The sequence below is a fragment of the Pogona vitticeps genome, chromosome 3 (genome assembly GCF_051106095.1).
Source record: "Pogona vitticeps strain Pit_001003342236 chromosome 3, PviZW2.1, whole genome shotgun sequence".
Lineage (NCBI taxonomy): Eukaryota > Metazoa > Chordata > Lepidosauria > Squamata > Agamidae > Pogona > Pogona vitticeps.
The window spans coordinates 176,006,748-176,033,737 of NC_135785.1; the positions used below are offsets into that span (position 1 = coordinate 176,006,748).

At 40.4% G+C, this 26,990-nt stretch overlaps 1 protein-coding gene across 10 annotated transcripts in view; it reads left to right on the top strand.

Annotated features, from left to right (window-relative positions):
* LOC110080686 (cohesin subunit SA-2) overlaps positions 1–26,990 on the top strand; it is a 74,911-nt gene that overhangs the window by 7,781 nt on the left and 40,140 nt on the right. For all 10 annotated transcript variants that reach the window (XR_012085233.2, XM_072994421.2, XM_072994417.2 and 7 more), the window contains 10 exons: positions 1,799–1,945; positions 3,059–3,155; positions 4,960–5,036; positions 6,458–6,529; positions 9,076–9,280; positions 11,546–11,697; positions 14,572–14,645; positions 15,416–15,539; positions 17,677–17,775; positions 22,086–22,165. Coding sequence is in view for 9 of the 10 variants with exons in the window: in XM_072994421.2 (XP_072850522.2) it covers positions 1,799–1,945; positions 3,059–3,155; positions 4,960–5,036; positions 6,458–6,529; positions 9,076–9,280; positions 11,546–11,697; positions 14,572–14,645; positions 15,416–15,539; positions 17,677–17,775; positions 22,086–22,165 (1,127 nt within the window). In the remaining variant the exon portion in view is untranslated. The remainder of the gene's footprint in view (positions 1–1,798; positions 1,946–3,058; positions 3,156–4,959; positions 5,037–6,457; positions 6,530–9,075; positions 9,281–11,545; positions 11,698–14,571; positions 14,646–15,415; positions 15,540–17,676; positions 17,776–22,085; positions 22,166–26,990) is intronic.

Genomic DNA, 26,990 nt, shown 5'->3' on the forward strand with positions numbered 1-26,990 from the left:
GGATTTTGTCTAGATGATGATGGTGAGCATGTAGCTTGCAGTAGAAAGAAAGAGGGGGGCTTGCCCTCTTTAGCCTACCCTAAATTTAGCTTTCAGAGGTTTGTTATTTTAGTTGGGAAATAGTTATTTTATTTAACTGCAATAATCTTTGAATATGTTACTGAATGCTATGCTATTGCAATATAAACTGATTTTCTACGAATCTTTATTTTTCTAATAAAAATTTAATCTTAAAAATGCTTATTGAGTACTGATCTCTTGAACAGCAAGGTCTGGCTAAATCCAGGAAGTGGCAAGGGCCACAAGCTAGCTACTACAGTGGTGCCTCGCAAGACGAAAAGAATTCGTTCTGTGAGTTATGTCATCTTGTGAAATTTTCGTCTTTCGAGCCACAGTTTCCCATAGGAATGCATTGAAATTTAATTGATGCGTTCCTATGGGCCAAAAAAGTCTGAAAAAGTCACTTAACAGGCAGGGAGCTGGGGAAGCACCATCAGAGGACTGGCGGGGGGGGGGGCTTGCCGTGATTGCCGCTTTCAGAGGCCTCCAAAGACTTCCCCTGCACCATTGGAGGACTGGCGGAGGACCTCTGAAAGCAGCGATCGTGGTTGCGGGGTACCCCTGCCAGTCCTCCGATGGTGGTGAGGAAGCCTTCAGAGGCTTGCCCAGCACCATCGGAGGACTGGCGGGGGTACCCCCCGTGGCAGTCGCCGCTTTCAGAGGTCCCCCGCCAGTCCTCCAATGGTGCTGGGCAAGCCTCTGAACGGCAAAAGGCAGGGGAAAAGGGCAGGAAATTCAAAAATGCCCCGGGAGGCGTCTGAAACTGGCGATACCCACGTGGGGGCCCCCCACCAGTCCTCCAATGGTGCAGGGGAAGCCTCCGAAGCTGGCGATTGTGGCGGGGGCCCCTCCCGCCAGTCCTCCGATGGTGCTTCCCCAGCTCCCTACATGGTAAGTGACTTTTTCAGACTTTTTGGCCCATAGGAATGCATTAATTAATTTTCAATACATTCCTATGGGAAACCGCACTTCGCAAGACGAAAATATATTCGTCTTGCAAATCACCTAAAAACTCACCAGACGCTTTCTTCTTGCGGATTTTTCACTGCGCGATGCATTTGTCTTGCGAGGTACCACTGCATTCAGAGTCCTTTCTAACTGACCTTTGGTGAGTTCTAAGGAATCACAAAGCCCAGGTGTCTTTACTTGTTCAGTCACTAAGCAAGTGCAAAGTGTTCTTTTTAGGTCAGACTTGTTCAAAGGGCTTATGCTACGCACTACTGAGGTCTGAGAGACTCAATCCAGCGCAAAGATGGTACATAAATGCCAGAGAACTCTGACCATGTGGCCATCAATCCTTTAAAAGACAGTGAGCACGACTAACTTCATCAACAGGGGAGCAAAAAAATAGGATTGGGGACTTCACACTGTGTTGGACTCAACAACAGAGATCTATTTGGAATGGTTTGATTTACTGAATGTCCAAAATTGGCAAAAGTTAATATTCACATACAGATACTTGCAACTGCAGACGTGAATGCCCATAAATAATTATCTCCCTCCTCCCGTGTACGAACTCTTTTTGTACATGGGTAAGTTATCACAGTTTACTGCTGCCTATTAACATTCACTGGTGAGTTTTTATTTATCTTATGTGGAAATTCCTTAGGAAATTGGAATAGATAGCCTATTGATTCTTTACAGTTTCGGCTTCCAATCTTATTCTTCTGCAGTTCGATATGTGTGCACTGATCATCGTTGCTGTGTCATGGATTGTATTTCATCTTTATTGCTTTAGAGAGGGAAAAGAAAAATTCGAGAACAATGTGAAAACAGGAGAAGAAACTTTTCTGGTACTAGGCGGTCAAACCAGCTACAAAATGGTGAAGTAGTTGAAGCAGTTACTTTATTTGAGGTGGTCAGCATGGGCAAAAGAGCTATGCAGGTAGGTATCTTTCTTGGAGGTATCAGAGATGTAGATATTAAAATTAGCTTGCCAGATTTCCTTGCCAGGAGCCTTTATGGCCTATTGAATGGGATTATTTTGTGGAAACGATTAAGTCCTTGTGTGGTGAGAGTTGGCAGGAAACCCTTTATTATGTTAGATAGTAGGTGTTGTTGTTGTTGTTTAGTCGTGAAGTTGTGTCCGACTCTTTGTGACCCCATGGACCAGAGCACGCCAGGCCCTCCTGTCTTCCACTGCCTCCCGGAGTTGGGCCAAATTCATGTTGGTAGCTTCGATGATATTACAGTGGTAACATCATCGGTGTTAACAGTGAAGTTAAAAATAATTTGATTCTTATGTTTTAATTTACCTGGTCAGTTGATGAGCCTTTTGCGTGGAGGGAGAGAATGGCTGTATTAGTAGTAAGATGCCTATTTTTTAAAAAGTTTGGGAAGTAGGGGTTCAGATGATTTTATGTTGTGTAGAGTAAGCCTTGGTTGTATGTCAGGTTCTGTATATGCTACTTGTACTATGTCTAATATTGTATTTTTCATTACTTGCTTTAATACCTTTTATAATATACAGTGGTGCCTCGCTTAACGACAAATCCCCATAGCGACGGATTTTTTGCAGTCATTTTTGCAATCGCATAACAGTGTTTTTAATGGTAAAAAATCGCTTTGCGATGATCGGTAAGCTGTTTCACTTACCGATTTTCGCATAGCGATGTTTTAAAAACAGCTGATTGGCGGTTCCAAAATGGCCGCTGGAAAAAATGGCCACCCGCAGTGTTTTTGCGCCATTTCCTCGCATACCGGGCAGCAAAAATGGCGGCCGTATGGAGGATTTTCGCAGAACGGTGAGTTTTAAGCCCATAAGGGCTTTTTCTTTTCGCATAGTGACGAATCTGGACAGCAACAATTTTTCCGGAACGGATTATCTTCGCTATGCGGGGCACCACTGTACTTGGCTTTATGAATGCATCTAACTTTCATTTATTTGTAGAACCAACTGAATAAAATTTTGAATTTAAGTGTTTCTTTTTAAAGTTCCTGGTTGAAAACACTTAAGTTTCTAGTTTTTGATTTCTTCCTTCTTTGAAATATGTTTCAGACTGTGGTAGATGATTGGATTGAAGCTTATAAAAAAGATAGAGACGTGGCACTTCTTGACCTCATCAACTTCTTCATTCAGTGCTCAGGTTGTCAAGGTAAATCTGCTTCCTGTGCCTTTTGAGGGACAACAGGCAAACTTTCCTCTGAGTGTAAATAATTCATTTGTTACCCCTATTACTTAGGAACTGGGATTTATCTGCCGGTGTGGGGTTGATGTAGGCCAGTGGTGGGCAACATGGCAGCTCGTGTGTGGCTTGGTGGGCCATTTTTTCATCCTCCTGAGGCCTGCAGCTCCCCATATTCCAAAGCCACAACTTTGCTGAGAAAATAATATTATAACCCAGAAAATCCCTTTGTGCCCTGTATTGAGTTTCCTTGTCAGTTTTTCCAAATTTCTGAGGGTCCAAAGTATTGCTAATGCTCCACCTGCTTAAAAATACCAAACCATGACTAGATGGTATAAGAGGGATTTTTTCAGTTTAAATTTTCCCCCAAGTGAAACTTGTTATTCTGTTTGCAAAAGCACTTTCTGTTTTGACATTTGCCAGCCCTCCATGTGCAAATTAACTTCTGGGCACACTCTTCCCCTTTAGCCCCTCCCTTTGGAAATACAGGCTTTGAGCTGCATTTGAAAAAAATGCCTTTATGAAATCACTCATCCCTGATATAGGCAGATAAAGCCTGGATTCTCTATAGAGAGCTCTGGAAACAGAATTCAGAGTGGAAATAGAAAGGAATAGTGGTAAATGCAAATCTTTATAAAGCAAATTATTCTTTGATGTTGGAATGTAAGAAATTAAGACAAAGTCAAATGATGATAAAGAAAGTCTAGGAGAGTCACTCACATGTAAAGATGGGGATTAGAAAAATAGAACTACTGAGATATGATTCTGTGAATCTTTGAATACCTTATCCTTGTATATACCAAGAGGAACTACTGAGAAGAGTTAGAGTCAGAGCAATCCTATATACTGTACATTGGTTTTGGATTAATTCCCTTGAACCTAGTTAGAGAAAACATATGTCACAGTACTGGCCACCACGGAGAGGATCCCTGACCACCTAGCCACCCTATCCTTGCATGTTCTGGTGTGGGTATTTGCCAAGGGGAATTCAATGTACTAGTGACTGGGAAGAACTTCTGCCTAGATGTTATACTTGCAAAGTAAGGTGTAGCATGGTTCCCATACGTACACAGAGTTCATTGGAGTGACAGGCATAGATGGCAGTTTCCTGAAAGATGAAACTAAACAAGCACAACGTTGTAGAAATTAGCTGGGCTTAAGCTTGAGTGATTCATTTTTCTGCTCCCCCATATATCCCATTATCCCTTCTCTATATGTTTTGACCCTTTGCAGCAGTCAGACTTTGCTCTTTCCAAAACCACCGAATCAAAAACTTTGGTAAGATAACTAATCAGATAAGCCTGGAGGCACTAATTTCAGTACCGTAAGACACTATCAAGGGATGGTTCTCATAATATTCTTTCCACCTTCAAGGTTGTAGATGAGGCTTTTCACAGCTACGGCCAATTCCTCTATTGGCTGATGCTTTCCCTATTCCCATCCAGCCAATTTCAGTTATCAAGCACTGCTCTTCATAGACTTCCAAGGAATGAATTTACCCTCTCCTTGCTAATAAGAGTGGTCATATTGCGGGATATAAATAGAATGAATAAATAAATAAATAAATTTCCATGACAACATAAAATTGTGCTGATTGCTTGTAATGAAAGACGGTGAATGAGGTCAGAGTAAAATAATGAAAATGTATGGGCAAATAGATATTTGTGTTAATATTCTGATTTATATATATTTATATATATTTTTGAAGTCATTTTAAGTGCATGGCTGCACTCTGTGTTCAGTTTAATTTTCTTTCCCATTGTGCCTTCCATAGGAATGGTTACCGCAGAGATGTTCCAGAGTTTGCAAAACTGTGAGGTGATGCAGAAAATGACAGAGACATTTGATGAAGTAGGTCTCCCTTCTCCTATTCCGTTGGCTCTTCTTAGGCCTTGGAAACTTTTTAATATATCAGTAATTCTTGGAAAGATACCCAGTGTGATGTAATGGATAAAGTGATGGACTAAGACTCAGGAGGCCTGGGTTTGAACCCCTGCTCGGCCATAGAAACTCACTGGGAGTGTGGAACTGGTAAAATCATTACCATCACGTGCTTTCAAGTGAATTCTGACTTGTGGTGATGGTTTTCAGGGTTCTCCAGGTAGAGAATACTCAGAAGTGGTTTACCGTTCCTAGGTGGATTTGATTTAAATTGTGATTTAAATCAGTTTGATTTTAAAACATCATTGATTTTTATTCATCCGGACCTTTCCATTTTTCTGAGGGAGTGCTGTGGGACTGTGCAGCTTGCCCAAGGCCTCACAGGCTGGCTCTACTTGCAGGAGGCACAGTAGGGAACTGAAATCCCAACCTCTGGCTCTGCAGCCAGAGATCTAAGCCACTGAGGTATCCAGCCAGCTGAAACTGGTAACACCACTCCTTAAATAACTCTTTTCCTTTGAAAGCCCTGTTACGGTCCCTATAAGTTGGTCCTAACTCAAATTACAAATAACAAATTCTTGGAAAGTTTTCAATTATTGCAAATTCCTTAAGGTGCAGATATCATTCTTCTTTCAGAAGAATATGCATGAATATAAGAAAAGTGTTGTCATATTCAAAGTAATATAGAAGTTTGTCTTAGTGGTCTTTAAGGTCAGTGATATATATCTACATTGGATTAAGAAAGATATTAATATAAACCTTGAGTTGCTACCTGATTCACTCCTTTATCCTCTGTGAGATAATGGAATGAAGCTTGCAGTCCTTTCATTCTCATCTTTTACATTTCCCTGTGTTTCCCAGCAGCAACCAGGGATGAGTGGGGAAATGCTAAATTTAAAGAGGTAGTCTTCACTATGTGTGGAGGTGAATTTAACCTGAGGGTACCAGCTGTTTATTCCAGTTTGAGCTGGCGCAGAGTTTAACTATGAGCTGCCTTCATTATTGGAGGCTTCCCTACATATGGAGGAGTTACAGTATTAGCTTTGAAGATGATTTGGTTGTGCTATCTGGTACACAAAAAATGGTCAGGTTTGTCTGAATATAATTAGATACCTTCCCATGTATTACTATTATATATCAACTTTCCTCAACAAAGAAATTTCCAGACACGTTGGCCCATTTTTCAGTGGAGTCAGTGTGGCTGCGACTGAAGATGCTGTTACTTACATTCTGTTTTGCCTCTATTATTATTATTATTATTATTATTATTATTATTATTATTATTATTATTATTATTATTATTATTATTATTATTATTATTATTATTATTATTATTATTATTATTATTATTATTATTATTATTATTATTATTATTATTATTATTATTATAGGAAACAGGATTGCAGTATAAAAAGTTCATGGCTTATCCCTGGATTTTGACTGTGACTTGGCCGGTGGATATGGTAATTTATTTGTTTCATTTATATTCCAGTTTTGTTAGATTCACAATGTTATGCCAAGAGTTTCCAGGCTGTATCCATTTGAATAGTTTTCTCTTCTTCTATGAGGTTGCTGCTACACATTTTAGCATCTCTACCTGTCACAGAAGTGGTTCCAGGGTATTCCTCACTGTTTTAGCCAGGTATATAACATACTAAATGCCTGACAGGTGTGCTCTGGTTGTTCAAAGAGTGCCAAAAGTTTTGTAGGATTCATAGAACCTTGATACCTGGCAGAACACCTCCTTCCAAGGAATTCTGCCCACCCTGCTCATTTGTTCCTTCTTGGTGGTTGCGCTACACTTGTGGCATCAACTCCCACCTGATATCTGTCTGGCCCCATCACTGGCCGCTAGAGATGGGGTATTTGTATTTGTATACGAATATCCCTGCACAGCTGGACTTAACGAGGGGCTGGCCCATCCACTCACGCTCATCCTTCTAATCGCTCCTGGAACTCTGCTCTCTTCCTGCTCGCCTGGCCATTCCAGGCTGTGGGAGGGAGGGCGAGTCTCCCCGCATGGCTGTTGAGTCGCTAGCCGAGCAGGAAGAGAGCGGAGCTCCAGGAGTGATTGGACGGATGAGTGAGGCTGCCACTGCAGCTGGACACATCCAGCTGTGCAAGGGTATTCGTATTTGTATACAAATACCCCCATCTCTACTTGCTGTCTTTTTTCTATGTGCGGTACTTCTAAGTTTATAATGTTTCTAATTTATAGTGTGTAGTGTATGTTTATTATTTTATATTTCTTTGATGTTATTTTATTTTAAAGTATTATTGTTGACTATTGTTTTATTTTCTGTTGTGAACCACCCAGAGTGGTGGTATATACATTAAACCAACCAACCAACCAACAAATAAACAAACAGATACATAGTAATATTTTGTGTTTTGTTGAAAAAGCTTTATAATCTGGGAGAAAGGCCTAAATTAGAAGGCTAAGTGTCCTACTCAGAAGGGATGCACCGGATCTGTCACTTGGGCAGTAACAGGACACTTGGGTGGAGGCTGGCCTAATTGAACCTCAGAGCCTTCTGATTTAGGCCTTTCTCTCAGGTGCATCACACTGATATTTCTCTGGTGCCTGCAAAGTAGAATGGACTGTTATGTTACTTCTGGTAAAATAAATCAAAAAATACTGTCCCTAGACTTTGGTTCCCCAGAAGTTTTGGATGTCAGTCTCAAGGGACACATTATGACTTAAGAAGTTGCCCTTAAGCTGTAGTGGATGTCAGCTCACAGAACCCAAGGCAATATGGCTGCTGACCAGGTACTCTGGGAGTTGAAGTCCAAAAACATCAAAATGGCAGAAAGCAGAAAATGTGTGTTGTGTTTTCCCCATTCCCCGCCTTGAAACAAACACAGAAGGACCCCTGTATCCGTAGGGGATCAGTTCCAATCCCCCTTGCCAATGCCAAAAAACATGGATAATAGCAAACTGTATATGTAACATAGTCTGTTGGACTCTGAACTCCCCCTGAACCTGTAGTTTTTTTTTTTATGAGTAGGAAGAGCCAAGCTGAGAGTCTGTAAGTCAATGCCTAATGAGTTGTGTGTCATGAGCCATCACACAGCTGCCTCCACTAGTGGGGCTGCAAAACCTTTGGCCCTCTGGATATCATTGTAATCCTGTTTGTATCGGTCTCAGCCAACGTGGCTAATGGTGAGCAGGGATGGAAGTAGTAATCAGTTAATATCTAGAGTGCCATAGGTTCCCCAGTCCTGCTTTACCTTCGTTCTTTGAATAACGTGGGGCTTCCTCTGAGGTTGCTGCGGAAATTACAGGTGGTGCAGAATGCGGCGGCCAGATTACTCAGTGGAGTGAAAAAATTCCAACATATTTCGCCCACTCTGGCCGCATTGCATTGGCTGCCCATCAGGTTCCGCATCGACTTCAAAGTGTTAACGCTTACGTATAAAGCCCTAAACGGTTTAGGGCCTCGATACCTGGCGGAACGCCTACTCCCACCAAGTTCTACCCGGGTCACACGGGCGAGCCAGGAGGTGAGGCTGAGGAGCTTAACGCCGAGGGAGGCCCGAAAAGAGAAAACAAGAAATAGGGCCTTCTCGGCGGTGGTTCCTCGCCTGTGGAATAATTTACCTCCTGGTATTCGCGGAGCTCCCTCGCTGGGTACCTTTAAGAATCTATTAAAGACCTGGATGTTTCGTCAGGCCTTCTCACCAGATTACTTTTGATTTTCTTTTCTCCTTTATTGTTTCTTTACTTTTAATTGTTTTGTAATTTGCTGTTTTATCTTAGTGTATTTTATCTCTGTTGTTGGCCACCTAGAGTAGTCCACCACGACTAGATAGGCGGGATATTAAATAAATAAATAAATAAATAAATAAATAAATAAATAAATAAATAAATAAATAAATAAATAAATAATTCTCTGTCATGAGGTAAGGCCTCTTCCCGCTATCAAAAGAGTGTCAGGTTTTTTTATTACATTTACATCTATTTGTCAAGCTTTGTCAGTCTACTGCTGTTTTCCTCTTCCTTGTGCAGGACAATGAAGATTATCCACTTATCAAGCCAGGGCCCTACTGGAAGAAGTTTAAAACTAATTTCTGCGAGTTTGCCGCGGTGCTAGTCCAGCAGTGCCAGTACAGCATCCTTTATGACAGCTATCTGATGGACACCGTCATCTCTCTCCTGACAGGCTTGGCAGATTCTATGGTCAGAGCATTCCGGCACACCAGTACATTAGCAGGTGGGAATGGCGGGTCTGGTTTTAATTGTCTGAGAGCAGAAAGTTTATTAGTTTGTATTGGCCAGACTAGTTAAAAGACAGGGAGTGTTGGTAAGTTGATGGTGAAAATGGCCCTTCAGGAGCTGCATATCAACCTGGATTTTAGCAGGTGCACTTCCTCCTGTCACAGTGTCACAGTTCTTACAGTTTTCCTTGTGAAATTTTCTTAATTTATGCAGTAATTAAAGGTGAAGGACCTCTTGTACGGAATGTGTGAGCGTTCCTTAGTTAAGGAAGGTGACTTTTCTGTTGAAACAATTTGTAATTTTTAGTTGAATAGGTACTTTAAAATACATATTGGTGATTTTTTAAAAGAAAAACAAATATTGTCTTTGACTTTCTGTATTGGTAGTGCTGATCTAGTGGTGGAATTAATGGAAGTTGCTGGCCCTTCCCATTCTCTTCTTGTCACTTCGCAGTGACTCAAACACTTGGAGCATCCTCCCTCTCCTTTGTTCTACTTCTGTCAGTCCTATACTGAAGCTGTGAGGGTCTGATTCCCCATTTATTGGCAAGGCACTAAGACTCCATCAGGACAGGGAGGAGGTTTTCATGCATGGTTACTGATCACTAGATGAAATGCCCACCCATGTAAGAATTGAGGAACCTAAAGAGTTCAGTAGAGGTATTACACTAATGACATCTAAGGACTCCTACAATCACTTATCATTGGTTAGGCTGGCTGGATCTCTTGAAAGATGAAGTCCAAAGCAGTTGGAGGGCCAGAGGTTCCCCTTCCTTGATGTAAGGAGAATGAATGATTTTACAGCTATCTTTCTGTATCATCACATTCCTTCTAGAAGGACTGGGATTCATGATTCCTCTGAATTAGGTGTCACAGAATAAAGTATTGTGCATGATTTGTTCTAGTCTGAGTTTTCACTCAGACTCATTGCTGTCTGTTAGTCCTGACGCTGCAGGGTTAATTGCAAGGAATTTAGATATGTAGAGTGTGACCTATTAGGAGTGCTTAAAATGCATTTACTCTGAGGACTCCCTGTCTCATTCAAGTAGTATCTTGGAATCTCCATCAATGGTATGCAGGTTCCTTTTGGACCTTGTAGCTACAGCAGCCTACTCTGCTGTTTTTATCCACTGTTCAGACTAAGAGGTTCTCTTTGAGGTCGCTTAGTCTCGTCCAAAGATGATATTTCTTTGTCAGCCATCAGTTGGTGCAGTATCAAATCCCTCACAAAGGGGCAGGTTTTTCAAGGAGATACTCAAATGGGAGCTGAATTAGGAAGCATTTTCCATTTCCTTCCTAACTACTGATGGTTTTTCTCCTTTTGAGTTGGAGGAATCTGTAGATTCCACTGTCCTGTTTGAGGATAAAATAATGAGAAATTGATGGTAACGCCTTTAGATTTTTTTTTTGTTCACTGTATTAAATTGAGTTAGAGTCAAGGGAGACATCAGAAGTTTTGGAGAGTGAAGAAATGAACTTTACCATGGTGCTCCATTGGAAACTTTACTCAAGAAGACTGAGGTCAATTTAAAAGCCCTTGTAGTTGAACATAAAGCATCCTTAGGAGCAATTGATAAATATAAAAAGATACATACCGGTAAATATTGTAACTAACCAGTTGTAATAGGCTTATCATTTAAGAAACCCTTTAATAATATGCTGTGACGTAGAATCATAGAGTAAGAGCAGAGACAATAATACTACTTTTTAACTAAGTGTAATTTTTTATACGGGTGGTTCCCAAGCGTGTGTAACCCAGGTGTTCTTGGACTGAAGGTCCCAGAAACCCCTGACCAGCACAGCTGATGATGAAGATTTCTGGGAATCGCAGTCCAAGAACACCTGGGTTACCCAAGGTTGGGAACCACTGTATCGCACATCATTATGTAGTATCAGGAATTTTACAGAAAAATATTTATCTTTTTAAAGTCATTTGGGGAAAAATTGATGAAATGTTCTATGCTGAAATTGTACAGTACATGACCTAAAATTGTACAAATGTCCTGAATCGAGGAAGGTTGCTGATTGTTTTTCGCTAAATATTCACTGCTACAAAACAACAACAGAATTTTGTTCCAAGAAATCAGATTTCTGTGATAGATGTGAAGTATATAACCCACACAATTGTAGTTATGATCAGACAATGAAGAAAAAAAAATACTGTTTAACTTTTTTTTGCATTTTTTTTACACTGAGCTGTGAAAACTGAAGTTCTAGATTTGAATTTTGGAGTTTTGTTTCTTTTGTTTGCTTGTTTCCAGCTATGAAGCTTCTGACTGCACTTGTAAACCTCAGACTCAATCTAGATGTAAGTAAGCGTAACCTGGAAAGATTATACGAAGTGGAAAAGAGCAGGGCTGCAGGCAAGAGGACCAATTCTAGACTGGACCAGCTAGAGAAGAAAAAGAGAGAGGTAGAGAAATGAATAATCATTCATGAAATTATCTGTTCTGTTGCTGTTAGTTACTGGATTTCAGAGAAGTCGAAGGTAGTGGCATTCAGTTTACCAAGCACCCAAGCTTGCAAATTGCTATGTACAGTATGATGCAGAAAAGTGAACCTCCTGCCCACTTTTTACCTCCTTGCAACCTGCCTTTCCTCCAGGCAGCTCAAGGCAGTATACATGGTTCTTTCTCACAACCACCCAGTGATGTTGATGAAGCAAATATTAAGTGTATGGCCCATGCTGACCCAGTGACCTTTGTGGTTGTGTGTGGATTTGAACTTGAGTCTTCTGGGCCTGACTTAATTCCTCCAAGCACCATACTGGGAAATGGGTTAGTTCTTTTTTAAAAAAATCACTGGTTTATGAATGTGGGATATTGTGCTTCTATACCCATGATTCCAAAAGCCAGGAAATGGCCATGTTTTGCTGCACAATATTATTCCTGTGTTGCCAACAGGAAAAAGGATGCCAAGCTTCACATAGCAAAGGGCAGCCTGAATGCTGACAACACCAATGGCAGCAGTCAAGATGGTCTACTGGATACCCTGTTCTGCTCACTGCCATTCACAGAGTAATACTAGGCAAAGGAAAATCCCTGAAGTTGACTCCTTTTTTCATCACATAACTACTTCTCACCCAAACACAAAGCAATTGTCTGGGCTATTTTTCAAGAAATGTGAATGGTGCTTCATAGTTATTTTTTGTTCGGGGCACCTCTGTTTTTTAGTTGGCTTATGGATATTGCCCTGCTGTGAGAGTGGTATATTGGGCACCACCAGACACCAAAAATACTTTTTGACATTGTGTTAGGCTCCGTGCTCCCTTCCAATCACTCCGGAGCACCCAGTCTGTGAGCTGCTCTTCAACCTGGCAGGGAGGCTCATTGTCCCACCTCCTGCCAGGAGTGGGTAGCTGACCACGAACTCCGGAGCGATAGGAAGGGAGTGTGGAGCCCACGGCAGCAGTGGAAGGGTGAGTGGACAGTCCGGCCCCAGCGGGCTGCACCCTCGTTATCGCTACCTGTGCGGTTGTATTCATGTATGAGTACCCCCATGTCTAGTGATAAACACAAAGATTGGCTGGCTCATAAAAATTTTCAATTGTCTTTTTTTCTTTTTTTCTTTCTGGGAACTGCTTTGGGTTATGTGATCAGACTTTGTGCTCTAAACCAGAAGTGAAATGTGGGATCTGACTTTGGTATTTGTGCATGTTCCCTTTTGATGGAATCAAGTAAATAAAATGCAATGAAGATGGGGTTAAAACTCTGCTTCTTTTTTTGATGTGAAGAGAACTCCTAGTCAAGCCTTGTGCTTATTTTTGATGTAGGAAATTCTGTGCCCAAATAAAACTAAATGTTCTGTTGTTGATCATTATAATAAGTAATACTTAAGTAGGCTCCTTTATAATGGGATGGAAAGGTGTCACCAATGGCTCATCAGCAAATAATTTTATGTTCTCACTTCAAGGTGTATGAATTAATTTTGAACAACTGGTTGATTGTTTTCTTGCTACATCATATTATAGCAGTAAAAAGTGAAGATTTTGGACATATCTAGAAAGTTGCAACATTATGCCATTTAAGAATTTTTTTTGTGTTAATCATTTGTAATTATCACAGTTATGAGTCAAGATGATGACTGTGGTCCAGAAAGATGGTTTGGGTGGAGCCAGTTGTCACACGCATGTGCCATGTACAGTTTTTCTAGATATAAATGCCACAAAATTGATAATGTAACAGACAAAGGTACCATTGGCAGTGGCCAGCCTGAGAAACCTATGACCCCTCTAGATGATTTTGGATTGCAAGTCCCATAACTTGATTCTTGGCCATGCTTGCTGGGGGTTAATGTGAATTGATGCCTAGCACTATCTGGAGGGCTACACACCCCCTTTACCTGGGCAGTGAAGGTGATTTGAGTGCTGTTGTTTATTTACAACAGAAAATGAGTATATAGCTCGCTATTTGGTTCCCTTTTGGTATACATTGGTTCACCCTATTTTCTGGCAACCACATGTGTTTTAAGTAAGAGAGACCCATTCCATCCCTTTTGTGAGCTGTTCTGTTTCTTTCTGGTATAGTGATGGGACTGTAGTTTATTTAGAGTGACTAGAGCCTTCCTTATTCCATTCCGCAATCTGTGTGGTTGATTAACTCTCTCTTAAATAGAGCTGTGAATGGCATTCTCTTCAGTGACAACCCTGTGATGTTTGCAGTGGGTTATGACAGTGGAGGGGATGGTGGAGAAACCCTCTCCTCTATTTTCCTTTTCTCACAATTAAAAAAAAAAATCTAAGTGATGCAGCGCTATTTCAGATATAAGGGAGTATCCATGCTAGGCTGATATATTGCTGTAGTTCTATTCCACTTACTAAATTAAACAACAATAAAAAAGTTCTCATGGCCTGCAAATGATAACTATGGCAAAATGCAGGGGAAGGGGCATGGGCATTAGCAATTGAAAGGGGGAAAATTTTTGAATGATCTGAAGTAATGTCCGAATCCTCTTGGCCGGGGCGGGGGGAGAAATGTCTCCCATATGAGTGGAAGGATTACTTAAGTGCAAGATAAAAGAGATCACACTGAAGATAAGCACATCTTAAATGTGACCTGGATCACTCCTAATTCCCCCATCTTGCTGTGCTCTATTTTAAATATTATGAGAGACAAACCAGGTTTTCTGGTTCAGCTTCTTTTCTTTCCTTGTCCTATTAAATGTTTGCTTCTTCCATGATTTAAAATATAGATTGATACCTATTTTGTAAGTTTTCAGTGAAGTAAGCTTTACTATTGGAATAAAACCTTGCTCATGTAAAGAGAAGATTTTATTCTTCTAATTTCAGTATGAACAGAAACTGCCCAAGATAGAAAACATGATGAATGCTATTTTCAAAGGGACCTTTCTGCAACGCTATCGGTAAGAATCTTTATGGTTCTTGGAAGGATCCTATAATCAGGATTTGAACATCTTGAATACAGGTGGGAGAAGAGGCACATACCGTGTTTCCCTGAAAATAAGAAAGGGTCTTATATTAATTTTTGCTCTAAAAAGGAGTAGGGCTTATTTTCAGAGGATGTTTTATTTTTTTCATGTACAACAATCTACGTTTATTCAAATACAGTCATGTCATCTTCTGGTTGCTGCACAGTGGTGGAGGGCAGGGTTTCACTTAACTAGGGCTTATTTTTGGGGTGGGGCTTATATTATGAGCATCCTGAAAAATCATACTAGGATTTATTTTCAGGTTAGGTCTTATTTTCAGGGAAACAGGGTATGCATATGTTCCAATATGCAGGTAAACTGTTTGGAAGCTACATCATCCAGTAATTCTTGCAGCATCTCCCCAAACCTGATGCCCTCTACATATATTGGACTACCATTCCCATAACCCCAGAGAATGTTGTACTGGGGGTGGTGTTACGTTTAGTCCAATGAATTTGAAAGACAATGAAGTGGAGAAAGGTGGTATTCCATATGTGACTGGTAATCACAAGCAGAATTTCTAAATAGCTTCACATTTTGAACAGTCATTTTATACATTAGCTAACAGCCCTTGCAAGTTGATTAATCAAGTGATATCAGTGGAGTACGTATGGTATTAAAATACTATAAATAAATCAAACACATCTGTGTTTTGAATTGATTATGAGTAGACTATAACCTCTGTTTCTTTCCCTTTTTTATAGTGATGTTATTCCAGAAATCCGAGCTAACTGTATTGAAGAAATGGGCACCTGGATGAAAATGTATCCAGACACATTCTTAAATGATAGTTACTTGAAATACGTTGGATGGATGCTATATGATAAAGTGAGTTTTCCCCCCCTTACTTAATAGTTGGAAAATGCAGTATGTCTTTCACAAACAAAATACTTAAAAGTTAAGTTTTTTTAAGTTGATAGATTCTTTCCTGGAAATTCTTACTTGTTTTAAAGACCAAATCTAGTTTGAGGAAATGTGTTTATTTATTTATTTATTTATTTATTTATTTATTTATTTATTTATTTATTTATTTATTTATTTATTTATTTATTGGATCTCTATCCCGTCCATTTAGACCAAAGGTCTACTCTGGGCGGTTTTCCCCCACTTCTCTTTTTTGGGGGGTTTTTTAACCTTAAATGTGCAGAATTGCAACTTAACAGTTAAACAGAATACTGTAATTGCCTTGCGTGAACCTGATGAGAGTCAAACATGCTCTCATGTTTCCAAGCTCATGATCTTAACTCTCATTCCCCTTTTAATAGACTGTCTCAGAATCCCATGTTATGCTTATAGAATATATTGTCTATATCTTTTGTTGACTTAACAGTACATTATTTTTTTATAAAGAAGTGTTGAAACCAGTGGGACATATTCCTACTTGGGTTTGTCTAGGATTGCAGTTTTACAGATGTCTATTGACAGAAATGAAATTGTCTACTGACACAAACAAAATTGTTTAGTATATGGAGTGGAAGATTCTAGATAACATCTGGGCAGAAGGTTGATTAGGATGTGTTGCTACTTCACAGAATGATTGCAGTAGGTCACTGGGTCAAACAGTAATGACAAAAAGGTAGTTTTTCCCTTTTAAATTTGGCTGTTAGAGTCTTTTAGCTGTAATTTAGGTGTAAATGTGAACTGGTCATCTCAGTGTTATGGCTCATGGCTAGGTAACTGACTGCCTTCTAAGCCACCATTCTATACCTGCATCCACCCATCACCAATGTGAAGGGTGCATCTTGGGATTCTAGTGAAAAACAAAACAAAATCAAATTAGATCCTAGAAACCTTAAGACTGTGTTAAGATTCCTGACAGTAGATAGAGAAATAATAGATTTGTCTCCCTTCTCCTCACTAATCTCTGTTTACAGAATCCCAGTTAGTGACCTCATTATTGTAATCTATTCTGTTGTATAAATATTCTTTCACTGAGCTTGGGTCACTGGTTTATGATTTGTTTTCTTATGACTGAGATATAATCGATGTCAAGTATCATTGTGGCTTTTATTTTTAAAATGTTTAATAAAAACAAGCAAATACTTATTGAATCTTTTTTTAAAAAAATTGGCTAGCGTGGCCACAGGATCACCAGTTCTAGTAGCTGAACATTTCTCTAGAGCCTTCAGAAATCCTTCTGAACCTGTCAGTGTCTGTGAAGGGACCAAGTTTTTGAGACTTGCAGCAAATTTAAACACTCTTAGGTTATGATCTGCCTGTGATAATAGGGCTCTTTTGACCCCCCCCCTCCCCAGGATCTTCTTCATTGTGGCCAATAAAAAAAACAGGTCCAGAATATGACCAATTCCATGAGTGATCATCACACATATAGGCCCAGATAATGAGATAGGTCCATAGTTACTATGCAGGTCATGAAACCATGATCTGCACAGTAACTATGGACCTATCTCATTATATCTCCCTTCCCCTTTGGAGGGGAGTCAGCATAAATATTGACATCCTCCAGCACAATTAGTTTCTGAGGGAGATCAACACCGCCTTTAAGAACATCTCCACCAGAGAGTAGGCAGTGATTTGGATAGTAGTCCGTTGGATTCCAAGTCTTATGAGTTTGCTAGGTATAAACATCCAGATTTTGAAGACTGGCCAACAGGATACCACCATAGGTCACGGTGACTGCGTTTCCATGCCCACTGAATCATGTCTTCTGGCTGATGTACCTGTAAACTTGACCTGGTCAAGATGACTTGTAGGTGTCTATAGGTGTGGAACTGTGGCCTGAAACTCCCAGAATTCTGCCTGGAGAATTCTGGGAATTGGAGTGCAAAAAACATGAATACCATGTCACCGTTGGCTGTATAAAAAAACAGCTCTTGAAGAATGGGTTAGTGTATTCTGGGGGTTAATAGTAGTATATTAGTATTTTCTCTGGCAGTTGCATAATGGTATTCTCATAACCACAACTATGAATGTCATTCTTACTCTGTGTCTTATTATCTTTCAGCAACCTGAAGTCCGACTAAAGTGCCTTCAGGGCCTACAGGGAATTTATGGCCGAAAAGAGTTTGTTTGTAAAATGGATCTCTTCACTAGCAGATTCAAGGTAAACTAAAACTTAGCATTTCCTGTTTGAATATTTATGTTGGTTGGCCGAGGGTGGGGCTGATCATTTTCAAAATCAAACACGGTTCAAATACTATTTGAGGTCTGTGGTAAGTTGGAAACAGTTAGAAATTTAGCCTTTCTGTGGTGCATGAGTGCATATCCCATGGCTTGTCCATTCATGAACATAATTCTGTTTCTCAGGGCACTTGTATTTGCAGTTGAAAAGCTGAAATCCTGTTCCTTATGGTATGCCACGTAAAGCTGAAGTCATCACCCGTGGGCAATTTTTTTTGGAAAGAAAATGTTTCCAATATCCCTCCCTCTGAAGATCTGGAGGCTCCCATGGAATTTCTTTTGTGGTTGGGAAGCTGTTGGGGAGACGGGACAGGTGGGGATTCTTAATTACTGAAAACTGCCATTTCTGGTTAAGTCATTCTTCTGGTACTGATATTCAGTAATTAAAGCCCCCCATGCCATAAACCCCCTTCATGGATTGCTGCCTTGTTGTGGCAAAGGGGCTTGAGTAATTCAGAGAAGCAAGAGGAGAAGGGGATGACAGAGGATGAGATGGATGGACAGTGTCATCGAAGCTACCCACATGAATTAGACCAATCTCCGAGAGGCAGCTCTGGTCCATGGAGTCACGAAGAGTCGGACACAACTTAATGACTAAACAACAACAACAATCCCATATATTTTAATTGTATTTTAATTGTTACATATCTTTATTGTATTTTAAATGCTGTAAGCTGCCCAGAGACCTTTGGGTAGTGTGGGCGGCATATAAATTAAATAAATAATAAATAAATAAATAAACAGCTTCCTGCCAATGAAAGGGATACTTAAGAGCCTTGGAACTTTGGGGCAGGGGAGGAGGGATAAAAAAATGTTTTATTCCTGAAAAATTGCCTTAGCTGATGACATCGTTTGCCTTACATGATATAATTTACAGAGCAGGATGTCAGTTGATCTATTCCAATGGGAAATATTTTATGTTTGGATCATTGGAATGATATGCCATAGTTTTGGTTGTATCCTGTACTGCTACTCTGGATTCCAAGTCCTGTGGACTCTAGTTTGTTGTTGGTTGTTTGGTAAGGGAGCTAAGAGTTAGGGGTTGCTGTGATTCTGCATAAAGCTACAATTCCATCAGCTTTCTGAGTAAAGGGAACCATAGTATGTACTTTAGGTTTAATTGACCTCTGCGAAGCTGAACATGCTGAGAGGTTCAAAGACATATGCCCTTCCTTATTTTTTATGCTGAAAAGGTGATGATACATTGGGTAGGCATGCCATGATTGCCTTTGCAATCTGTGCTTGAAACGTTTGACTGTTTTAGTCCAGCATGCCACCGAAATGTATGGAAAATGTCTGTCCTCTAATCCCCGTATGTTTAGTACTAGAGAATAAATAAATAGGTGAGTGGTTAAGTATCAGAACAGTTGCAGTGGTCTTTATGAGAGGCTATTCTGATTGTGATCTTGTTGTCACATAAAAAGACTTGACCTCTTTTCAGTTCTTTGTACCCTGCCTTTCAGCTTGAAAAGTACCCAAGGTGGCTTACAGCAGTGAAAGACAATATATAAAGTTGAAAACAATGAGTAAAAAAGTATCTTTTGTACATTCTTATACGTAAGCTCTTTGCCTGCTTGTGGAAATAAAGCAAAGATGGGGCCAGTCTGGCCTCCTGAGGGAGGGAGTTCTAGAGTCTGGGAGCAGCAACAGAGAAGACTCTCCTTTGTCCCCATTAGATGTACCTGTGAAGATTGTGGGACCAAGAGAAAGTCCTCTCCTGATTATCATAACTCCCAAGCCTTGTCAAAATGGGAGATATGGTCTTTGAGATACAGTGGTACCTCGACTTACGAGCGTCCCTACTTATGAACATTTCGACCTACGAACATTTCCGTTTGCAAAAGTTTGCATCGACTTGCAAACAGAGCCTCGACCTACAAATGAAAAAAAGGCAGGGGAAAAGGGTGGGAAATTCAAATTTCCCCTGCCTTTTTTTCATTCCATTCAAACCGTTGGTGGTGAAGAGGCTGCTCTTTTGCCCCACCGGTTAGGAAAAGGGACCTCCTGGAGGTCTCCAATGGCGGCAGGGGACCCTGGGAGGTCTTCTAGGGCTTCCCTGCCCCTATTGGAGACCACCTGGGGGTCTCCTGTCACTGTGATTGGACCCCCAGAAGGCCTCCTGGGGGTCTGATTGCAGTGGCAGGGGACCCCAAGGAGGTTGATGGCGGCGGAAAAGCCCTGGGAGACTTCCCGGGGGTCCCCCACCGCCATGAGCGGAGGCAGTGGTCACCCAGCGCTGGGAGGCTTGAGCTGGCCGGGCGCTTGGCCGCTCACCCTTGGCCACGGCAGAGGCAGCGGAGTGCCGGGAGACTGAGGAGGCTTCGGACTGGTAAGTCCTTTTTTAAAAAAACTGTTCTGGGTGGGTTTTGGGGGGGTGGGCTTGGACGGGGGAGTTATGTTTCTGTGCTGTGTTGTGTTGTTTTGTTTTTGAATTTTTTTTTTCTGCAGTCCCAGCATGGGACTTGCTTTGTTGTGTTTTTATTTTTAATTTTCGTATTTTTTGAAATGCTGGAACGGATTAATTCCATTCCAATGCATTTCAGTGGGAAATGGTGCTTACAAACTTTTTGATGTATGAACGCCGTTCCAATACGGATTAAGTTCCTACGTTGAGATACCACTGTAGCTTGCACCCAGGGCATTTAGGGCTTTATAGGTTAAAACCAACACTTTTAATTGTGCCCAGAAATGAACTGGCAGCCAGTGACGCTGCTGTAACATTGGGTTATGTGATCCCTGTAACCAGCCCCAATCATCAATCTAGCTGCTGCATTTTGGACTCACTAATGTTTCTGGACTCTTTCCATCAGCAGCCCCACATAGAGCATGTTACAGTAATCCAGCTGAGAAGTAACTAGGGGATGTGTCACAGTGGCTAGATCAGATCTCTAAAGAAACAGACGTGGCTGATGCACTAGTTTTAATCGTGCTACTGCTGAAACGTGGGCATCCAGACTCGGGGATAAATCCGGGAGCAGTCCCAAACGGTTGCACCTGTAACTTTGTGAACACTGTCAGCATTCAACAATGTTCCAAGGTGTGTTTGTCCATCACAATGAGGAGAGCAGGATTCAAACCCAAATAAGACTTTGGTCGCTTTGACTCCTAGTGTTATTTTTATGAAAAAGCTAGACAATCTTTTTTGGTGCAGTAGGTACTGAGAATATATAATGACTGATTATTTCGTAGGCAGCAGATTCCTATTTAAGATTATACACATTTGGCCATATCATGAGAAGGTAGGATTCTCTGGAAAAGGTAATATTGCTGTGAAAGGTAGAAGGCAGCAGGAAAAGAGGAAGACCAGGAAACTGTGAGATGGGTTGACATAGGCAGGAGCTGAGCAGGGCTGTTGAGGACATCACATTTTGAGGATCGCTCACAGTGACAATGACAATGGGCTGCACATAATGTCACAAAACTCTTGTTCTAGAGCAGTGTATTTCGACGAATGTTAATTTTGACTTGTTGGGGCTTGAAAGTACACTCAATATGAACGCTTCTTATGCCCCTCTTGTTTTTTGAGATCTGTATCACCTAGTAAAAAAAGAAAAGAAAAATCCACAGTTCAAATCGGCTCCTACTCAAATTGAAAATCGTTTTTGAATTTGAAAATAAAAAATATAGGATGAGCTTATTTGTGTGCCTGTGTACAATAGACTCTTATTTTTCTTGTAAGTAGTTCCAATGGACTCTTATTTTTCTTGTAAGTAGTTCCAATTAATTAATGGAATTTTTGTCCTTTTGCTACTTCCACAACTTTTTTAAAGGGAAAGGCAGGCTATAAAATAATTTAAATAAATAAATAAATAAAATAAATAGAAGGACTCCTCTGTGTGTTTAGGAATACAGTACCTAATTTGAGAGCTCAGTTGCATCTTTAAATTGAAGAATTTTGGTGTTAAAGACTGCAGGGGGCACTGCAAGCAATCTATTGCAAACCCTAGGCATCATCATCCTTCAGACTTTTTAAAAAAGTGAAATAGCTCTGGGCCATATGTTCAGTGTCACAAGCACAATGCTCATTTGCTTCCCAGGCTTGAACTGCCAGTAGATTCTTTGTACCTCTTTTCACTCACAGTGAACATTTCAGCTTAGATGTTTCAATCTAGTTTAACAAGGCAGAAGAGCAATTAACGGCATTATAACACGCAGCCAAAAGTAGAAATGTGTGCAGCAAAAACTTTCAGGACCGAACGTTAAAATCTCACTTATTATCTTTGTATCTATTAGGATCGAATTGTATCCATGGCTCTGGACAAAGAACATGAAGTAGCAGTTCAAGCTATGAAACTCTTGATGCTCATGTCACAGTAAATATATATTTTTATTTGACATATAATTAAACGTCCAGTGAGTGCAAGACACACCTTTTTATCTGATTAAGAAATAACTAGCAGCATGCTGTATCATGACCATATACAGATTAGTGCGTGGTTTTTACTTCATATCTGCAATTGTTTGTGAATGTGATGCTTGATGCAGTGCTGTGTCATATTACAAAGCATTAATTTTGACAACACTGTTTAAGGTATTATATGTTGTTAGTTAAAGGTTTGACCTTAAAAACATGCAAGTATTGTGCTTTTGTCACTTGTTAGTTTCCACCTTTGCATTCAAATGCTTGCTAATTTCAGCCAGATGTTAGACTGAACCAAACTGTTGATTCCATCCCCATCTTTTTCCCCTCTATTGGTGGGAATGTTCTTAATAACATGAGAATCACGTGACCTGTTTTTGTAGCCCTGAGGCCTCTCTCTTAGCTCCTCCCCCACCAGCCTACTACCATTTCTTTACAGTTAAAAAGGGATCTTTTTCTCCTCTAGAAACAGGTACCCTTACCTATAGTCTCCCCCAAATGTAAACAACTGGTTGTATTTCAGATTTGTGTTGTGGTAGTTAAATATCTAGGGGTCCTATGCAGCCTTCTTGAGGCTTCTGGTGCCAAAAAATTTACTGTTCTGTTTTATTTTGTAAGCTGCCCCGAGTAGACATGGTCTAGAGGGGCGGGGTAAAAATCAATCAATCAATCAATCAATCAATCAATCAATCAATCAATCAATCAATCAATCAATCAATCAATCAATCAATCAAACAAACAAACAAACAAACAAACAAACAAACAAACAAACAAATAAATAATGGCCCTTTGCCTAGCCCTGCTCTAATTTATAGAGTAAAAAATGTCATCTGCAACTGATGATATGGCAGCTTGCCATTTCTGTCCGTGGTTGTATCCACCCAGGCATCCTGAGCATTTGTTAAATTATGTTTCAGATCTTGTAATTGCACTACTGAAGGGTGGAATGAGGAAATACTTGAGCTTCTTCTTTTGGTAGATAAATTCTCTCAAGGATATGGTCAGCTGAGTTGGTTGCATTCTCTTAACCAGAGGCTGGCTTGTATTGTTTACTTTGCTGGGCTTTAATTCTCTGAATGCCCCCAGCCTCTGACTATAATGACTATCAGGTTTTAGGAGTAGTGGTCCAGAACGATAATGTTTCGAGTGGTTCTGCCCACTGGTTCTGCCTTTTTAAAACAGAAGCTTGCACAGTCTGTTTCTTGTTGTGTTTGGCCCTGCTTCCATTTTAGGCTGGAGTAAACTTGAACTTTCCACGCGTGAGTGGATCCCAACAATGAACAAATGCCGACAGCATTATCTGCTGAATGTTCACAGTGGTTCTATACCATGATTTTCTTTTCCTTAGCCATGTGAAAAGGAGGAAAGAGGGTTAATTGTTCATGTGATTCCCCTGGGAGGCAAACACAGTGTCATCTCTGCATGGTGTTTGCTTCTTCCTGGTGCTTAGGCAGTAGAACAAAGTGCAGTGTTCTTTGCTCGTGCTGATCCTGTGCTAGGAGGGGCAGTGTGCCTTTGTGAGGATACAATGGTGTCTTAAACCATGAAATGTTACTCTTGTTCTACATCTGAACTGACAAATATTGCATTGGCACTGCAGCTGTTGACCATTGCCTCTGACTTTGCTGTTGTTAGTGCACAATGTGAATGATAGTGTGGAGTGATTATTGAGAAGGTGGAATTTACATCAAAAACGTACATAAAAAGAACAGCCTAGTCCTATGTATTCTTGAAGGTTTTCACGGCGGGGATCTGATAGTTGTTGTAGGTTTTTCGGGCTGTCTGGAATGTCTAAAACTCAAAACCTAGCTCCCAGCCCTGAAAAACACAGCCTGCAAAAGGTCAACCAACTCTACCCGGCCAAAAGGAACAGTGATCATTGCACACAAAAGACCGGATAATGCAGACCTGGGCAGTGCGGCCCTCCAGATGTTGCTGAACTGCAAATACCAACACTCCTCATCATTGGCTGTGTGGGCTAGGATTGCTGGGAGTTGCAGTTCAGCAACATCTGGAGGGCCATATTTTGCCCAGGTCTGAGCTAATGACACCCATCAATCACAATGACAGATCACCTGTCCCCCCTTATCACAACAATACACCCACGACAAAAAACAAGCTGATCACCATGATCACCCGGTTTCCTGATAAGGCCCAAAAGCTGATCCCACAGCTGTAAATACTCAACTATCCCACAGACTGCACCAGAGCACATGGTTCTGACTCCTGTCCTCTGAAGAGACTGGAGAAGCGTTAGGAATAAAAACCTCAAGAACACAGCCAAACAGCCCGAAAAACCTACAACCACCAGCTTTGTCCTATTTAGGAGAAAAGCCTATTCTCGTAAAGGCAACTTACTCCCATGTAACCCTATACAGGATTGCAGCCTAAAGCTATGCACACTGTCCAAAACATTTTTTTCTGCAAAACTTCAAGCCTGAAGCATTTTATCAATATTCCTGTTTAAAATCCTTTTTTTTTTTTTTGTTCAAAATCATAGTATGATCGAGGAAGTGTCTTCTTGTTGTCTTTGTTAGTCCTCCTATCTTTTGCATTGCTGGCTTTTCAAACTCAGAGCCTTGTACATGCTGTCTGATAATTGGGGGAGTGGGGGAAAGATAGTGTTTAAACCATGGCTTTTTCCCAAGCTAATCATTAACTAGCCTAACGGTCCATACAAAGAATGAGATTTTTCCGTCCCAAACCAAATGTCTAGCAAATCTCTATCAAACTGCCAAGCTTTTATTTCCGTGATTGCATAGAACCAACATTCTGCATGCTTTCACAAAGCAGGAGAGTGATCTGAATCCAGGTGACATTGTTTATTATAGCCCAGTGAGTCCATGACACTCTCTCACTATGAATCAGATATTTGAATACAAATGCTCAGCTGTCTCACATTCTGCACTAGTTACGTACAGGATGTTTTTAGCCATAGAAAAGCTCTAAAATGTTTGGTTAATTCAACTAGCTTACCCTTTTCATCACAGATCTTATATCTATAACCTGGTTATGATCCAGCCCCAGTCGTCATGGCTAATTTCTGTCAAATCTTTCTCCATTCTACCTCTGTGCAGCTTGTTCCCTCTCTCTCTCTCTCTCTCTCTGTGTTAACCATTGATCATTCATGAATTTTATTTCACTGCATGTAGCTCAGTTTTTCGGAGAAGGCAGGTGGCACGAAATAGTGACACAATAGCTTTTTGTTATGAAGAGAGATGATATTCTCCTGTTAGCCTAGGAGTCAACAATCATGATTTTGTTGTATTTTGTTAAGTCATGAGCACTGGAAATACAGAACTCAATTTTAATGAGTTCAGAAAAACAAGCCACTCTTTAATAATCCGAAGACTGCAAGAGATGACACGAAGGGGAAATACTCGAAGTGTGTGGCCTTATTTCTACGAATAACCAAAGGAGGAGTGAGTTGTAGATCATAAAAATGAGAAAATCTAGCCAGGAGTGAATATAGGACTGTGGAAAACCTGCCATGTCAGTGTTGCCTAGGAATACACTTCTGTACAACATTACTGTAAAACCTGCAATAGTGATATTCTAGCACATGTTCTCTGAAGTTGGAAAATGTTTATACTATTCAGCTTAATTACTGTAACGCTCTGTATAGTACAGCTTTTAAAAAGGTGAATGAATGCCTTGATCTCCTGATACTGAGCCTACATTTGTACTTTCCCCTTGAAACTAGAACAAACCAACCCATACTGTATTTTTAAAAAACTTAATAAAACATGAATTAAGACAATTCAGTTCTCTCTTGTGATGTTGAAAGACTCGTGGGCATAAGGAGTTGTTTCAGACAACAGTTCAGGATTCAGCTGTTTTGGAAACTGACATGTATTTTTGTGTTAGAAGGAAGTAGATCTAGGTACCCTCCCCATTCCATCCCCCAGATTCTCCGAATAGACTAGGTACAGCTAGCCTTATCTATATTAATCCCCCCCACACTTAAATTTGGCCTGTAGGAAGCACTCCTTGCTATAGCATACAATTAACTTACAGAATTAATTTGCACAGGAAATTGTTAAGAAATAGTGAAGTTAGAATAGATGGTTTCAAAAAGTATTGCATAGATATATACATAGTGTGTATTTGCTTAAAAAAATCAAGGACAAGCTGAAGTATCATTCTAGGATTTCAGAATGCATTCTTGTTGCTGCCTTGCCAGATCATCTCCAGGAAACAAATGATATCTCTTCAAAATACTGCTGCCCAGTGTATATAACAAAAAAAAAACAAACTAAGCTCTCCTGGGGAGCTTTATCCTCCTTTTTTTCTGCCACATGTTTTGTACAAGCTTGGTCACAGTGAAATGGGGGGGGGGGAATTGTTATAACATGGATTGGATGTGCAAAGGCCAGGGTTATTTTTAGATGCTTGAATACTGGCCTTAATCTTTATCTGGCACTTGGCATCCTGTGTATTTTCAGCAGAAGTATTTCCCCCATTAAGTATTCCCTGAATGTGTAATTGCTGGCTCATGGTGTATAAAGGAAGCAACTATTTTTGAGTTAAAATAAGACCACATTTGAGAACTATAGTAACATAAAGCATTAACATTTACAAGGAGCAAACTTCGTTGGCTAATGTTTATTTCTTTATTTATGGTACTGTTTACTTGGTCTTTGTATTGTAATATCTAGGCAACGACTGGCAATTGTGTGTGAAGGAAAAAAGAGTTCAAACAGATGTACAGAGATGTTCCGTCCCACTCTGTAAAACAAAACATTTAATTAAAAAAGTTAGTCTGACAGGTAGATTAT